This window comes from Lasioglossum baleicum, chromosome 12 (assembly GCF_051020765.1).
Source record: "Lasioglossum baleicum chromosome 12, iyLasBale1, whole genome shotgun sequence".
Lineage (NCBI taxonomy): Eukaryota > Metazoa > Arthropoda > Insecta > Hymenoptera > Halictidae > Lasioglossum > Lasioglossum baleicum.
Genome location: NC_134940.1, coordinates 13,203,962 through 13,220,883, shown reverse-complemented (window position 1 = coordinate 13,220,883; position 16,922 = coordinate 13,203,962). Strand labels below are relative to the sequence as shown.

The following is a 16,922-nucleotide window of genomic DNA, read 5'->3' as shown; positions in this document are numbered from 1 at the left end:
GAGCGAGAGAGAGAGAGAGAGAGAGAGAGAGAGAGAGAGAGGGAGAGAGAACAGTCACTGGGGAATAGAAGAAAACGTTGTCGAGTGGCCGTGCCTTGAATCCACGATTCAACCGATTTATTCGTCATGATCTCGATCTTTTCAATCGGAACCCAAAGCTCTGACGCTACTAATTCGATCCTCGTTCTCCATGTTGACTGCCACGTCGATCGTACATTAATATTTTTTACCGACTTCGTAAAAGGAGGAGGTCACTCAATTCGATCTGTATGTGCCTTTTTTTTTCAAATTTTGCATTTTTTCATTCTCCGCGGTTTTTATTGCGAATAATTTATTAGCTTCATTGTGCATTTATGATAAAATTAGGTAGATGTAGATCAAACATAATTTGAGAATATCAATACGTTATTTTCAATTTAAGTTGAATAATTAGAAGTCAATTGTTTTTCTAGTAGGTGGAGACGTAGAGGACATATGAAGGTCAACATCATTTTTTCTAATTAAACCGTATATTGTTCAATCTAGCCTGTCATTCCTCGTGAAAAATGATTAACCTATGTATACTTGAAATTGTAGGATCAATTGTAAAGAGGTAAACATTACGAGTACTATTTCGCGATACAGAAAGTAAAATTAAGAGCGGCAAGAGCAAGAGGGAATCGTTGTGCGATTATGGTCGTCGTGAGAGCCGAGGCACAGCCACCAAGCGGTGTAATAAGAAAGTGTTTGTTTTCGATACCGACACCGTAGAAATTCTAAGCGTTCGAATGGCCAACACGCTCGACCAACGAAAAACGAGAGATTTCTTCACCGTTTCGCTAGTCTTCCCACGTTGTTCGCTCGAAATCGGCATTTGGGGCCGGGCGCGATCGAACGGCCCGAGAAAACGATCGAGAAGCGTCATTATTACGAATCGTCGTCAACGACCGCGCGACGCACCGTATCGTCGAGAGATCAAATTGTAGCATCGAACGAAGCCTGGCTAGAATACTCAAAAGAAAGCTGCTTTCGAACTTATAATAAAAAAACCATTAAAACTTGACGAGAACGATTTTCTGTGCGCACAGCACACGATCGACACCCTCCAATTCTACCGAACACTGTTCTCGTCTTTGTTCACCAGTCACTTTATTCGTTATTCGCGGACTCGCACGATGCGCGAGTCGATACAAAACATAGCACAATAATTAGATAATAATTAAGACTATATATCCAAATCATGAACGCAGAGCGCGATCTCGAGCTATCTACGCTCTTCACCTATCGATCGTTACTAGGCTGCCGATGTTTAAGCAAAATAAAAATTGTCTGCATCAATTACAAGGAAGTAACATCAAAATTGATTTCTTCTCTGGATAATTTTAATAGGTTGCAAATAATGTTAAATTCGTTTGATATGTCTCAATGCATCAAATCCGCAGCCTATTAACCCTTAGCAGAGTTGGGCATTAATCGATTAAAATTTTAATCACGATTGATTGATTAATGTGTACGATTCAGAAAAGAAATCATCGAAAAATCGACGATTCGATCAATCGATTGATGAAGTTAATCGTCAATCGTTGATTAAAAAAAGAAATCATCGAAAAAATACATAAAAGCACGTAAACAGAGTCTGTATTATATATAGACCAAATGACAATACACCTATAAACTCAGTTTACATTTTTTTCGGTATTCATACAGTTTCGATTCCGTATTTCATTTCGAAATTTCAGCAGTTAATCATTAATAAATCACCCGATTGACGATTAAGTACTTAATCGTTAACCGCAATTAACGACTAAACTAGGAGATTAATTGTTAATTGCGATTACCGATTGAAGTAGAAATTTAGTAGTCAATCGTCGATTTTTTTGCCCAACTCCGACCCTTAGCAGTCGAGGGGTGACTCATCTCATATCCATAAAATGAGAAGATTCATGTACAATGGAATTGTTCCAAGTCGGAAAAAATGTTTAATTTTCTAGTTAAAATAGCTCCGACTGCAAACGGTTAATTACTCTCTGAACGAGTTCACATTGCTCCCGATATCTAAAGCGTCGAGTTCGCGAGATCTACGATTAGTCCAGTCTTCGAAACAAAATGAAACCTTGAGTCGACTGATCGTTTGAGGCAGCTCCGCGCGTTGCTTCCAATAAATAAATCTAGAGAAACTAGAGTAGAGGTTCTGTGAGAAAAGCACACGCGAAACTTGCGCGCAGAAAAGCGTTTGCAATGGAAGCACATCCATATTGTAACCGCAGAGTATAGTACTCACACATTATACATAGAACGACGTTTCCAAACCGCACCCGCGCAGAATTACACACAGATTCAATAATTACAAGCCACTTAATATCTCAGAATAGGTAAACAAACCCAGACCTAACTCCTAAAAATTTTCTGCGTGAGCGTTTAATTTTCTGCGAGCAACATTCGCATGCGCTTCAGTCAAATAATGCCTCGCAACGATCCGCCCCGCCGCAACCAGAGATCCTGAGCGTCCTCCCGCGATCCTTGATCCTTCTCGCGAGAGTCGATCGCCATTGGCGGCGACGCGGATCACGCGACGGCTACAAACATCACAGAATAATTAAATTTAAAGAATATAGATATCTAAATAGTGTAAAAGAAGAGATAGCGGTTCATTCCGTCACGGGCATGTGTCCTATCTTTCAGACGCGTTTCTCCATCACGTGGATGTAGAAGCCGGGATGCTTGACGTCGTCCAGCTGCTTGAAGTCCCCGTAGATGGTGTGCTTCGCTCGGAAGTGGAACGCCTCGTCCAGCATGTTCCTGAAGATGGTAAGCCTGTGAGGATAATACGAGAGTCTGAACTCGCTGATCTGCTCCTGAGCGTATTCGTCTTCGACGTCGTCCAGAGTGATCATGTAATCCAAGGTCACCATCGCTGGCTTGCCCGAGACGAACAGTACCGACGCCTTTATGCTCGTCATGTGTTGGCTCTGGAAAAAAACGACGTTGTACAGATCTCTCTGAATTGTTTTCCAAATCTTCAGCGAAATTCTTTTCACTTTTAACAAAGTTTGGGTTCACTTTTGTCAGAGGGGGCAGGTTAGTCGCACCATGAGCGCTATAACCTTGCTCTGAGGTCCACCATCTCACTTTTGTCATAACTAGACTGCGGATTTTATGCATTTATGACAAAAATGGGTAAGCACAATTTAAAGCAATGGACATATTAACAAGACGTAAAGACATCCGCGTATTGGTTTCAGCTTAATCAGGTAATGAAGAGAAGAAAGAAATTTTCATTTCGCTTCTGTGTCTTGCAATCAATGCAAACATTTTTTCTTTTGCATAAAGATGCGCAGTCAAGTGATCAATCTTTACACATTAGAGCATGATCATTGTTGTTTAAACCCCTCTAGTCCAATCCCTTAATCTAGAGGATCTAGAGAATCTAGAGCAGGCATGCACAACTGGACGATTTAGGAGCGGGAGGGTGGGGAGAACTGCAACAGGAGCCGTTCTTGGAGCTACGAGTTGTGCATGCCTCATCTAGAGTATTCTAGAGCATAATCGCTCGTGAAGCTTGATCCACTTGGAATTGCCGTGCTATTCTCGCGTCGATCGCAACGATCATCCGACGACATTTGACATTCCCCTATCGCTCACCGATAAGGAAGCATAATCAATAGTTTCTTCTGTTATCCTTGTTTTCTCGTTCCTACGCGCATGAGATTAATCGAGCACACGCGTTTGCACGACTCGACATGATCGTGGACTACGTTATCGAGACTTACGTTATAGTATATGCATTTTGGTGGTATGTTCCCGGTATCGATGATGTAATCGTAGTTCCTGTGATCGATCAGCAACAGGCCGCCTGGTTTCACGCAGCGCTCGAAGTTCAGCAACGCTTGCCTGCGAACGATTCCCCGGAGGAATTAGACAAACGAATACTCGGGCTTTCGAAGAATGTGTTAGGTTAGTGCAAAAATTCCTGCGAAGGCGTTTTTATAATTTCGGTCATTCCATCGTGATAGGTTTAGTGATAACTCGACTGCGGATCTTTATGCAAGGCAAAAATGTTCTGCATTGATTTTTAAATTGATGATTGAACTTGAAAATTGATTTCATCCCTGAATGATTTTGTTGCATTAAAAACAACGTTACAACGTTCTCAAATTCTTCTAATCTGTTATTGTTTTATGTTTCACCCAGCCAATTTCTTCATAAATGCATACAGATCCGCAGTCTAGTGATAACGCTAATCTTCGTGTCTTAACTACCTTTGCTCCCGTTGGTCACCGAACGTGTCCGGCATGTGCGCGAAACTGTTTCCCAGGCAGATCACAGCGTCGAAACCCTCTCCTACCAGGTGGCGAATGTCCTTGGGCAAGGTCAACCAATTCGCCTCCTCGATCACTGGAAAATAAACATTTGTTTAAATTATACTCTCTTCCCGTTCTTGCTGGTGTTTTGAAGTGTCGATCTTCAGCCTTGAAAATACGATGCGAGTAAATCGGAGAATCATTTACCCCAATTGTCGAATGCCGGCTCCTTCCGCCGATCCCACCTAGTTTTCAGAGCGTATTTCAGCATTTTATCGGAAGCGTCGACGCTGACCACCTCGAAACCCTCTTCGAGTAGCATGATCGAGTCGACGCCGGTTCCGCAGGCGACGTCCAGGATCCTTTGGCAGCCTTTATCCCGCAGGAGACCAACCAGGAAGTCTCGGTAGTTCTGTGTCCTCTGTTTCTTGTCGCCGATGAACACCTCCCAGACTTTCGCGGCCCTGCCGTCGGCATACTGATCGCGGACCCCCTCGGCTGCTGTGCCGAGAGACCGGGTACGGAACACTGAGTCCATCATATCTGAAAATAACATTAATTTGAGGCAAAGGGTTAACCCTCCGTATACTATGCCGGAGTCTATTTTGACCGGGAACATCAAAATTGTCATTTAAGTACTTAATTTGTGGCAATTAAACTAACTGAATAACTGTTTCATTGAGGATATCGGAAAGGCTAATGTGTCTGCACGAGATATCATCAAAAGTAAATTTTTAATTAGAGCTGCGAACGGTCCTAAACATTGCCAATTATATAGCTAATACAGGGCTCGGAATTACGTACTCGCGACGGCCGATTTTTGAAGGCTACGCCTCACAGTGGGCCAGATCGACGCGCTAGCTGTTCATGAGTTAAAAAATGACAGTCCTCATATCGATTTTTAACCAATGCACAGTGATGAATTTTTTTGATTATACGGCCATTGATAAACATTCGAACTTCTCGCTAGCTAAGTTGAATCATTTGTATTTGTTTTTTTTTTTTATTTATTAGATATTAGATATTAGAGAAGAGAATAATAAATTAGAGACTATAGTAACAGCATCGGAGTATAGCATCACAGCAGTTTTTCCATATGGAAGACCTGTATTTTACCTTTGTTAAGAGGAATTATAGTATAGATTTTTGTTTATTCATAGATAAATAGTGTTATAAACGGAAAATCCGTATGATCAACTGAATATAGTCAGTGACTTTGTAAAATATAATACTTAATTTTGTTTGAATTTTTGTAATTCTTTAAATATAAGACAGTAATGACACATTTTTGTTATTTCATTAAATGTAATAAACTTCATCGATTAAAAAATTATGGATCACTCTTGTTTGAATGCTTGAATAGCCAGTTTCCAATTATTATTTATTATTCACACAATTTTTAAGACATTTCCGGTGGTGTAACAAACAAATGTTTTCTACGAAAAGTAATCAGTACACAGTCTTTTACAAATCTCAGTACAAAAAATTTAAAAACAAAATTTTTTTTTTTTTAAATTGTGTTCACCTTGATTATTTATCTATAACTATATATTTTTTATTCAATAATATTATAGCTGACGCCAAGACTAATCCAATGTATTTAATGTGGTCTTTATGTTTTGAAATAATGGTGAACAGCCAGTTTTCAAATATTATTCCTTATTCACACGAGTTTTCATACATTTCCGGTGGTATGAGAGAAAAATGTTTCCTACAAAAAGTAATCAGTACTCAGTCTTCTACAAATGTCAATACAATAAATTTGAATAATTTCTTTTTTTAAATAAAAAATTGTGGTCACCTTTAATATTTATTTATAACTATATATTTTTTATTTAATAACATTATAGCTGACGCCAAGACGAATTCAACGATCTATTTAATGTTGTCTTTAAGTTTTGAAATAATGATGAAATAGGCGTGAACAGCTACCGAGCCATTCTGGCCCACTGTGCGCCCCCTCGACCCGACCGGCTTAGGGTGCCAATCATTGTACAGTTTTCCCTATAATTCCCCATTTTGGGGAAGCAGAATGTAGGAAGAAATGCAGTAAATAGGAGTATCCGGGTATCCGGTTGGCTACAGAAGGGTTAAATAGCCTTCTGCTTCTCGAGGTCGCCGAAAAGTCACTGTCCAGCCAAGCTTATTCGACCTTGAGGAACTGGTCGCAAACAGCTTGCGAAACCGTGCGAACCGTGCGAAACAATGAATACACGTTATCAGAGTGTCCGATAAACCCCTGATGCACGCGAACCTTATCGCACCCGAGAAACGAGCGAGACTCGAGGAGAGACGAATATCGAGAAGGTCTTCTCGAAATTGAATGTCGTTCGACAAACTACCCGGCGTCGCTAGTTGCTCGGCTCAATGCCTAACTGTTAATTAGGGTTAATTAGGACCGCGATGTTATCGGGACACGAGGTGCACCCGGAAACCTGACGATGCATATCGGTTGCACGTGCATTGCACCGTTGATGCAATCGACGTCATCGCCGTGAGTCGGCAGGAATCCACAGAACACGGGACTATTGATAGACGACGACTATCAATCCTGAAATGGGACCCCTTCGTCGCTAGATCGCGGACTTTTGTGGGAAATAAAAATTGTCGGACATGGGTCCGTCGAGTGCGAGACATGTGCACCGAATGAAAGTTTGCTTCTTTCTTTGGTGACATCAAAAAATTGAGAAAATTATATAATTTTTCTTCTCTCTGTTTATCGCTAAACATTTTTCAGTCGAGATAGAAACTGCGTATTGCGGACGTGCACAGAAACATTGGCACAGCTTGCTTTTAATTATATAAGTCGTAATTTAATAATGAATTCATTTATTGAATCGATCGTGTGCAATCTCTTTTAGATACAGTAACCATAACTTGTAAAAGTTAACCGAGTACATCGGTTTATTTTCTGCGATTTTTATTACAATCTATACTCGAATAAAGAAACCGTAGGTGTTAAAACGGGGGTCCAATTTCTTATGGTACTTTTCAATTAGGTTCTCTTTATGCGCCGTCTTAAAAGACAATCTTCCATTGCAAGCTCCGATGGGAGTAGATCAAAGTTTTAATAATTCCAACTTCTGAAATATGAAAATAACAGGAGCAGATATTCCGTTAAAAATCATGGAGAAAATTGTTTAGCGACAGGCTGGAATGGCACTGCTTCGATAAGAATGTATAATTGGAAGAGAACCGCGAGCAAACAAATTGAACGTTTGAATTTTTTCGCAGATAATGGCGCCGCGCGTGGTTCGAAATGACAACGGCCAGTTTATCATGTTTATCGGGGCGCAGTTTCAATGGAAATTTCATGAAAATACGAGACAGTCGACAATGGGTAACGAGATTAAACAAGGAAACAACCGGACCCGGGATTAATAGGTGTTTACCTAGTTTCTTATCTCCTATTTAAATGATCCGCAAGTGGTCACGATAAGATTGCGCGAAGACCCGTTACGAAATTTCGATGAATTAACAAAAAACGTTCGTGCGGGTCACTCTGGATTCTTGGAGATGCGTGAAATTGTTGCGTCAGATGGCTGTTACACTGTAACGTCCCATATCGATTGTCCGAGACCACGGTTCGAATAAAAATTAGATAAAATTACAGGAAACTCTATCGAACAATTGTATAAAATTATACTCGAAAAAACATGCAGTGAAAAGACGAAATAATTCGCACAGTCTCCGGTGGTTAATACACAAATTTCCTTAAAATTCCTTCCGAGGTATTTTCCACTGTATTTGTTCATTCGTGCAGTCGAACAGCTTTCAACATTAATAAAAAAGAGATTGACAAAATTGAAGATAGTTGATCGAAAGGATAGCCCGAGGGCCGAGTTTCTCTTATAAAATAATCGGCAATGAAGTGGCTTTTAAGTTAGCTTTCTAAAAAAAGAAAAACAGTGCTGCAGGAAAACTTTCGAAAATGAAATGTGTAACGTACCGTTTGAGATAAATCTTCGACGCTTTCCTGGAGAGCACTAAGATTATTTCGTGTGACTTTCGACTCTAAAATAGCAAGTGGGAGCTGCGTAATCGAGAGAAGAGTGTTCAGTTCACACGGTGTGTCAAAATGCCACTAACGCGACGAGCACTGGCACCCGACCGTATATAAGGTTCCCGGGTCCACACGGTATGATGTAATTTTCAACCCGGTTGGAGTATAATAGTTGACGAACAGTCATGACGCAGCAATCCTCGAGGAAAATGCGTGTAGTAATGATTACCGTTCGATTTCATGGTGCGCGCAATTTTCCTCGCGATAACCACGGTATCCTTATCGTTACATCTATCCGTTTAGTAATAAAAGAATTCTTTTATCGCCTGGAGAATCGCTTATAGTCGTAGACCGACGCACGAAGTTGCACGGTAACGGTGCGCAAGGGGCAGACTCCCAGAAACGCTTGGACACATTTAGAAAAAGTTCCCAACAACAAGAAAAAATTGCTGGAAACCATGCTACGATAAAATTGCATGACAGGTTTCACTTTAATTACTTTTGCTCGATAAAAGTCTACTAAAGTCGAAAGCTTACGTGAGAATATTTTGCAACGTCCGCATACTATAATACGTAATTCGATACTTACCATTCAATGTGCCAGCCAAAAAAGGACTCTTTTTCGAGGGATCTCGAATCATTGAAGGATAGAGATTGAAAGTAACCGGCAATGATTGTAGGTCGATGAAAAAATTAAGCCATCGAGTCGTTCTGATTGGGTAACAACATATAATTACAAGTTCTGGTGTAAAATTCTATAATAATTATCCTCTGTCGGAACAAATTACATAATTCACGAACTTATTCCTATACACGCTAGAAATTCCTAAAAACCTTATCAGCTTTGCGATTACTGATAAATGCATTTCTAAACGCAGGGTTGCGTCTGTGTCAGCGTAGGTTCGTCTCGGTGTATGGAACCGAATGTACAGTGCAATTGTTGTTATGTACGTTTCTCGTTTAAATCTAGACGGATCAAAGGAAACGCTCGATCTCTCGTCGGTACAAAAGAGCATTCAAGTACTAAGCATCAGTTTCAACCATGTAAAAATCTAACAATGGATAATTTGGTAAGCTCGGGAACAAGAGAAACCAATGCTGAAACGTGTGCACGCAGTTAAACTTAATTGGTACAATGTGTCGGTTGTAACGTTCTTATTCGATAGAATAAATCGGTAAGGTATATAGTCGAATGGCAGTTTCTTGTCCCTTATAAATTATCTTCTCTATAGTCACTATTCACAACTTTTTCGATACTCGAAGACTACGTAATACGAACGAATTTTTCATCGATAGACTTTAAGGAAGAAAACGAACTACAGAAACAATTAGTTCTCCGTACGAAGAAGCGCATAGTAAACGAACGATTCGGAATCCACGGAGCATAGTGTTTTCTTTTCAATATCTTTCTTCGTCTTTTCTTGTCGCCGTTCGTGTTCTTGTCTTATACGTTGAAAAACGAGGTAACTGCTCTACTACCTGCATCGTTAAAGTACATATAAATATTTGGAATCATTTTGCTAAATCGATTTACTTTATTTCTTAGCAATGTACATGTTCAATTACGTTAACGGTTAAGTGAGACCTTAGCGATCGTGCTGAAGCATCTTTGGAAGAAAATGAAACGATTTTGTTCTCCGACCGAGTTGTCGACAGTTACAGCAATTTGGGGCGTGTGTGCACGGAAATTCATTTCTCGAATGTGCAATAGTTCACTCGAAACGCGCTAACAATGTTTAATTGAATTCTCTTAATTGGAACTATGTAATGATCAGTTGAACTGTATCACACTCTTTTATTATTCGCGATAGTTTCTTTCGTTTTACGTTCCCTGTCCCTTCCACTGTTACGAGGGATCCTACCCTCATATATTCTTCAAATCCTCTGGCAGATCGTTCTTCGGGTGCTTGTTCTCGAAGTGTTGTTTATACGTCTTTGGATCTGGCATTTGTGCCTGCGAAAGTGAATACAATCACGTATTAGCCAATGTTAAGCTTACCGATGCGGCAACGCATTCAACAGTTTTTTGAATCACCATTTAACAATTCTCTTCTAGATAATGGTGTCAAGTCCAACGGAAGGTGTCCCAATAAACTTACCTTGCATACTGTGCATACGTGTACTAAAGCTTTCTGTGCTGCCTTCTTCTGGTCATTGGCACTGTGTCCCTGTTGCTTTTTCACTTTCGCTGCCTTTTCAGCTGCCTTGGCCTGCGATTGGATTCTTTGTTGTCCACGAGCCATTCTGAAAAGAATCGTACCATCATTTTAGCAACAGCTCCGTTGAAAAATAAACTCTCCGAACTCCATTCTATATTTTCTACTCTTCGTTGATCAACATACACAAGAAAAAATCTCAACAAACAGACAAGAAAGAAAAAGGGCTATATAAGTGCAAAGACTTTATTTATTATTATGTAAGTAATCGGTACAGTAATGTGTGTTTCGCTTACAAATATTACTACGAACGAGTGTTAACAATGTTTTCTCTTGTGAAAGGCGCACATACATCATATATAAACTGGGCTACGATTCAACGCAGAATAAATATCGTCGGACCCGCATACGCAGCAGCCCATGGATCGTGAGCACTGTGTGTGGTTCGAAATGTTCACAAAAAGTTCACTCGAAAGCGACCGGATCGGGACTGTGCATCTTCGTTCGTCCGAGCAGAGTCCGTTCCTTTCTCTTTGACAAACTATTATTACGTACTTTCTCTTGAACCGAGATTACTCAGCACGTAGCCAACCTATAAAATGCGGTGCGAGTTGCGATACATTACACGGTGAAGCATTCGCGTTATCGCGAAATCCGTATCTCGATTAAAGAACGCAATCGGGCACCGTTCGATTTAGAGAAGCATATCTTACGCGAGCCAGAGGGAAAAATCGGGAGAAGAAAAAACGGTAGATCGGTGCTCGAAAATCGCACACGCGACCGAACAAAAAAAATATATTTCGCTCACCTGTCCGAGGATGAACGTGTTGCGAAAACGAGACTCTCAGGCCACCACGATGATCCGGGGCACGATTTTCGGCAGCCACGAGCCCAGCTATTTTTCCTCGATTTTTACGTTCCGTCGCGCGAGACCGAGCAATCGCCTCGAAAAGCGAAACACACGCACGAACGACTCGCGAGAAACGGAACGGGGATAAGTAAGTAAGTAAGTACGTTCGTTCAAAAGGAGCACCCACGGCACATCTGTCGGGACCAGTGGTCTTCGATCATCCGCACGTGAACTAACTAACCGTGCTACCGTCCGACGAGGAATCGTTTCATACGGGATCCCGAATCCCGAAAGGCAAAAGAAAGTACACGAGACACTCAAAATATTACAGTGTCCCGACGCGGTTAATCTTCCGCTCTCCGGTGGTCTTTTTCGTTCGAATTCCGCTGATACACACAAGAACGTGAAATTGTTTTCAATCGATATTTAAATAAAGGCTCGCAGGTTCAGTGTCCGCGTCCCTAGATTCGCCGGAGCTCCGTACGAGGTTTTACGTTCGCTCCGGAACATGTTTCCTTCCAATGGGAAATGTTGCCTTCCAATAGCTCCTCCACACTATTGGTTCTCGAATCGTTCTGGAATCGCACAATTTGTTTCGGTTTCGACGCACTATATACGTAACGGTGAAAAAGAAAATAATTTTTATTGCTCTAATTGTAAGATCAATGTGGAATGGATGGGTTATTTGTTGAGGTTAAAATAGTCGAGACGTCATTTCCTATTTAGGAAGGAGTAAACGGGGCTTGCCACAGCCAGTCTTATACTACTGATTTTAGAGATTTTTTTAAAAAGCTGTAGCAATACCAGAGAGTAAAAAGTAATTACAATGTCATATTGCAAATCGAAATGAAACACCACTTCCGACCTGCCGTAAGATGACACTGCTTTACTTTTCGGCGCGCAATTTGTTACGTTGTAATTATTTAACTATTATGCGCATCTTCCGGAGGGATTCGTTTCCCGATGCCCTTGAACAAGAATGCGGTGGTCTATTTATTATTCGTATAGTGTATTATCCTTTGCAAATTGCCCAATCTTTTTATCATTATACACGTACTTTCATAGATATCGTTTTATACGTATGTAGATAGGAACAACAGTAGTGGGGCGACACTTGTGTGTGTTTATTGGTGTGCGTGGCAAAAATATGGCTACAACTTGGTACTATTCAAATGGAATGTTTCGCAGGAAACGCTTCTCTTTCGGCTTCATATACATTACTGAATAAACATCGAATTCTTTTATGTACCATTTAAGTGTCAATGACTTGTTTGCATTGCTGCATGTAAGTAAATGAATCACATTTCATACATAAGTATTCTTTAAAATAACCTTGATGTAATTGTATCAATAAGGAGTACTTAAATAATTCGTCTCTTGTCCCATTGTATGTGCAGGCTCTGTTGAATCATTTTGACCAGTACAAATTTCCAAAGAAACATGCAGAAGTTCAGACGTGCTCAAGCACAAGATAAGATAGCGATTAACAAGCATTTAGAGGCGAATGCTTATTTAGAATCATCCAGTGAAGATGAGGACGATGTAAATACAGAAGACATAGAAAATGTAGTTGGCAAAGTGTTGTCTGCCTATCAAGGAGGAGAGGTAGACACGGAAAAGACTTTATGTTACTTAGTTAATCTATTTCAATCTGGCAGCACAGTTTGTTTAATCTGCATCTCAACTGTAAAGAAAGCAGACGCGGTACGATTAATTATATTGATTCTCTGATTGACACACCATTCGACACATTTATACACATTTATATATTACAGATCTGGAACTGCAGCAAGTGTTTTGCTTTTTTACATTTATCCTGCATTCTGCATTGGATACGAGATAGTCTTAACGTAAAACGTGAGAAAGGTGTTGCTCCTATTTGGGCATGGTAAGAGATACGTTTAAAGATACAATTTATACTATATGATTTTTTCTATATAAACAAATCTGTTTCAGTCCAAAATGTCGTATGGATTATGGACAAGACGAAGTTCCTCGTAATTATAAATGCTTCTGTAAGAAAGTTATAGACCCTGTGTTCCAACCATGGAGTATACCGCATTCCTGCGGAGATGTATGCGGCAAACTCTTGCAACCAGAGTGTGGTCATAAATGTGTTGTACTTTGCCACCCTGGGCCATGCCCACCGTGCGCGAAAACAGTATCGATCAAATGTTTTTGTGGTAAACAGGCTCCTGAACAAAGAAGATGCAACGCCAAGAACTGGAGTTGTGGCACAGCATGTAACAAAAAGTACAAATCATGCTCGCACAGCTGCGTGCAACTATGCCATGCAGGAGATTGCCCTCCTTGCCCGGAGTCGTTGCTACTCGAATGTCGCTGTAAGAGCAGCACAGAAATAAGGCAATGCTATGAAGGTGCGTGGAGTTGTGAGAAACCTTGTCGCCGGCCTCTGTCCTGCAACATTCACATTTGCCAAAGCACATGCCATTTGTCCGGAGACTGTGGTCCGTGTGTTTTGGAAAAGAATAGAACATGTCCCTGCGGCAAGAAGCGTTACGCGGTTTCTTGCAGCCAGGAACAGTTGCCCACGTGCGGAGACACGTGCGGCAAGCTACTGGATTGCGGTTCGCATTATTGCAACATGAGATGCCACATGGATCAATGCGGACAATGCTTAGAAGTAGTAACAAAGTCCTGTCGATGTGGTAGCTACAAGAAAGAAGTCGCCTGTGGCAAAGAGTTCCACTGCAACAAGAAATGCATGCAGATGCGCCTCTGCGGCAGGCACATGTGCAACAGAAAATGCTGCGATTGTTTGATCAAAAACACGTTCAACGTGTGCGAGAAAATTTGCGAGAACACTTTAAATTGTCGCAAGCACAAATGTTCGGGCCCGTGTCACAGTGGTCCGTGCTACCCTTGCGAGCGTACGGATATTATCCAATGCAGATGCGGATACAACAAAATAACGGTACCGTGCGGCACTACGAAGAGAGTGAAGCCTCCACCGTGCAACAAACCGTGCAAGGTGCCGCCGATCTGTCATCACCCTAAAAGGGAAACGCATAAATGCCACCAAGGTCCGTGTCCACCCTGTAAAAAGATTTGCGATTTGGTGTACAAACGATGCGGTCATTCTTGCGTTGCCGTTTGCCACACCAAGGTTTGGGTGAAGGTGAACAAGAACGACGTGAAAGCGCATCCTGCGGGACCGTGGGAGATACAGAAAGAAACGAAGCAGCTGAAAACGTTACCGTGTCCGCCTTGCGAGGTGTCGGTACAGGTCACATGTTTGGGAGGCCACGAAACACGTCCGTGGCCTTGTCACATGGCACGGCCTACGTCTTGCGGAAGACTTTGCGGGAAAATGTTGCCCTGCACTAATCATACTTGCGAGTTAGTTTGCCACAAAGTATTATCCACAGAGGATACCAAGAATGCTACTCCGTGTATGGATTGCGAGAAACCGTGCGAGTTCCCGCGTCCACAAGGTTGCACGCATTCCTGTCCAAAGTCGTGTCACCCGGCGCCCTGTAACCCTTGCAAGCAACTAGTTAAAATTCCGTGTCATTGCGGTATTGTCACTTTGTATAGAAGATGCGCCGAGTTGACATCGGCTACCGCAAAACAACGCAACGACTTGCTCAAATGTGGGAACCAGTGCCCTAAAAATGTAAATATAATGTCCAGAGGTGTGCGAAAAACGAAAATATGGTACCGGATGGATGAGACGGGTCGGGAAGGCATCGGGTTGAGAATTCTATTAGGTTGAAAAGAAAGTTTTGGGAAGTGTTTTGGATCTTCGTCGTAGTCTAGCCACTGAGTCGATCGTTTCCTATTGTCGTAAAGAATCCATTTTTCATCGCACGTTACAATTCGTCTGAGAAATGGATCAGTTTTATTGTGCAAGAGAAGGGCAGATGACACTTCAAAACGACAATTTTGTTGATGTTCGTTTAATTCGTGCGGCACCTATTTATCAAGATTTTTAGTTTTTCCAATTTTCTGTAGATGGTTACGGATTGTTGTATGCGTTACGCCCAATTCAGAAGCAAGCTCCCGAACGGTTGTACGAGGATTGGCTTCAACTAGGGCCCTCAGGTCATTGTTGTCAATATCTGATGGCCGACCACTGCGCTCATCGTCTTCAAGGCTCTCGTCACCGCTTCGAAATTTTTTAAACCACCATTGTGCAGTACGTTCGTTAGTGGTCCCGGGGCCAAACGCCTCGTTGATATCGCGAGCAGTTTCGACAGCTTTCCGACCTAGTTTGAACTGGAATAAGAAAATTGTTCGAATCTGCTTCTTGTCCATGTTGTTTTCAACACCCTGAGAAATCTGGAAAACTAATTTGCAAATAAAATTAATATCACATCTTCATAGAGCGAAAAATGCACTTTAAAATTATATACAAAGTCAATGCAATTTAACACCAACTTAATAGAGCATCTAAAATCAAAATAACAAAAACCGCAAGAACTTTCTTTCCAACCTAATAATATACTCGAGAATCCCAAAATTTTCGAGAACGCTAATATTCTTGGGAATCTCGAAAATTGTCGAGGACGCGTTCCGATCCCGAATAACATTTACGGGTTCTCGCACATCTCTAATAACATCTTTTGTACATTTATGAGATTTTGTATACAGTATTGTCTAATTGGTTCTGTTTCAGTATCCATGCGGTCACCGATGTATGTATGATTGCCATCCCGGTGTATGCAAAAACGAGAATGAATGCAATAAAAAGGTGAAGTTATTCTGTCCGTGTAAACGTATCAAGAAGGATTTTGCATGCTCATTGGTACAAAAGGAACAAATTCAGTTACAATGCGATGATGCTTGTAAGAGGTTGAAGATGGAGAAAAGTCTGGCGGAAGCAGCTTTGCTAGAACAAAAACGGCAGGCCGAAGAAATACGTAATCAAGAGGAGATCGAAAAATTCGAGAGGAAATTCAAACCGCGTCGCAAAGGAAGGGACAAGTACGATAAGAAACAATCGCGAAAAGAAACGAATAGTCGCTATTGGAAATATTGGATTTTAGCGATTTTACTGTGTACGGTAGGTATAGCGATAGGCTACTGTTCGGTTCAGGGGACCACAAATTTAGGACTTTTTTTTATATAAACCCGTAGGCTTCGACGACAAAATGCCGAAAATTTAAATTGCAATCCTAAGAATTCAGTAGTTCAAAAGTTATGCGTGTATAAAGTTCGATAAAGAGCGATGCCGCTAGATGGCAGAACAAGTACGCAGTGACGTCGATAATGTAGAGCAGCTATCTTTGAGATGTATACTTTGTTCACATGACAAGCTGTCATGGAACAGTAATTAAAATATACAGGATCTCAAAGAGAAGTTAGAGTCCAAGTTGGTTGGTGGTTAGGCGTTACGCTCTACGCTAGACTATGTATATTTTAAAACACTAAACATACCATCGTATATATTTTTATAATCCTTGAGTATAATCATTATGTTATGGATCTTGTGCCATCAAATTGAGAATACCCAAAGAACATTATTTTATCCTTACATGTGTAAAAAGTCATTAAACTATTGAATGATAGCAGCAATAAATTGTTTAATTTTACGTAAAGCGTTTTACTTTATTTGATCTACAAGAAATATTTATAAATAAAATATGTATATAATATATATGTACCTTATT

At 40.9% G+C, this 16,922-nt stretch overlaps 3 protein-coding genes across 5 annotated transcripts; 1 reads left to right on the top strand and 2 right to left on the bottom strand.

Moving 5' to 3' along the window:
- Window positions 1-1,109: 1,109 nt before the first annotated feature.
- On the bottom strand, window positions 1,110-8,462 carry Gnmt (Glycine N-methyltransferase). The gene is made up of 5 exons (XM_076434468.1): window positions 8,230-8,462; window positions 4,488-4,823; window positions 4,239-4,374; window positions 3,750-3,870; window positions 1,110-2,948 (listed from the first exon to the last, which is right to left on the bottom strand). Exons 2-5 carry the CDS (start codon window positions 4,819-4,821, stop codon window positions 2,658-2,660), a joined length of 882 nt encoding a protein of 293 aa, XP_076290583.1. The 5' UTR covers window positions 4,822-4,823; window positions 8,230-8,462; the 3' UTR covers window positions 1,110-2,657.
- Window positions 8,463-8,992: 530 nt separating this feature from the next.
- Window positions 8,993-11,390, bottom strand: LOC143214006 (zinc finger protein 706). Of its 3 annotated transcripts, none has more exons than XM_076434472.1 (4): window positions 11,248-11,387; window positions 10,736-11,031; window positions 10,383-10,527; window positions 8,993-10,237 (listed from the first exon to the last, which is right to left on the bottom strand). In XM_076434472.1, exons 3-4 carry the CDS (start codon window positions 10,524-10,526, stop codon window positions 10,148-10,150), a joined length of 234 nt encoding a protein of 77 aa, XP_076290587.1. In that variant the 5' UTR covers window position 10,527; window positions 10,736-11,031; window positions 11,248-11,387; the 3' UTR covers window positions 8,993-10,147. The 3 variants fall into 3 exon arrangements, with proteins under 3 accessions (XP_076290587.1, XP_076290584.1, XP_076290585.1); XM_076434469.1 differs by having other exon boundaries at window positions 10,792-11,031; XM_076434470.1 differs by lacking the exon at window positions 10,736-11,031 and having other exon boundaries at window positions 11,248-11,390.
- A 564-nt stretch (window positions 11,391-11,954) lies between these two features.
- LOC143214000 (NF-X1-type zinc finger protein NFXL1) lies at window positions 11,955-16,850 on the top strand. Its single transcript, XM_076434456.1, has 5 exons — window positions 11,955-12,574; window positions 12,687-12,993; window positions 13,065-13,177; window positions 13,246-14,926; window positions 15,929-16,850. Exons 2-5 carry the CDS (start codon window positions 12,730-12,732, stop codon window positions 16,379-16,381), a joined length of 2,511 nt encoding a protein of 836 aa, XP_076290571.1. The 5' UTR covers window positions 11,955-12,574; window positions 12,687-12,729; the 3' UTR covers window positions 16,382-16,850.
- Window positions 16,851-16,922: the final 72 nt, after the last annotated feature.

Excerpts from the sequence above, each read along its gene's own strand:
- Gnmt (XM_076434468.1), bottom strand. The coding sequence starts at position 4,821 with ATGATGGACTCAGTGTTCCGTACCCGGTCTCTCGGCACAGCAGCCGAG. Across the intron at positions 4,375-4,487 it reads GCCGGCATTCGACAATTGGG|TGATCGAGGAGGCGAATTGG; the intron begins GTAAATGATTCT and ends TTTATTTTCCAG. Across the intron at positions 2,949-3,749 it reads CAAAATGCATATACTATAAC|AGCCAACACATGACGAGCAT; the intron begins GTAAGTCTCGAT and ends GTTTTTTTCCAG.
- LOC143214006 (XM_076434469.1), bottom strand. Across the intron at positions 10,238-10,382 it reads ACGTATGCACAGTATGCAAG|GCACAAATGCCAGATCCAAA; the intron begins GTAAGTTTATTG and ends TCACTTTCGCAG.
- LOC143214000 (XM_076434456.1), top strand. The coding sequence starts at position 12,730 with ATGCAGAAGTTCAGACGTGCTCAAGCACAAGATAAGATAGCGATTAAC. Across the intron at positions 12,994-13,064 it reads CTGTAAAGAAAGCAGACGCG|ATCTGGAACTGCAGCAAGTG; the intron begins GTACGATTAATT and ends TATATATTACAG. Across the intron at positions 13,178-13,245 it reads GTTGCTCCTATTTGGGCATG|TCCAAAATGTCGTATGGATT; the intron begins GTAAGAGATACG and ends AATCTGTTTCAG.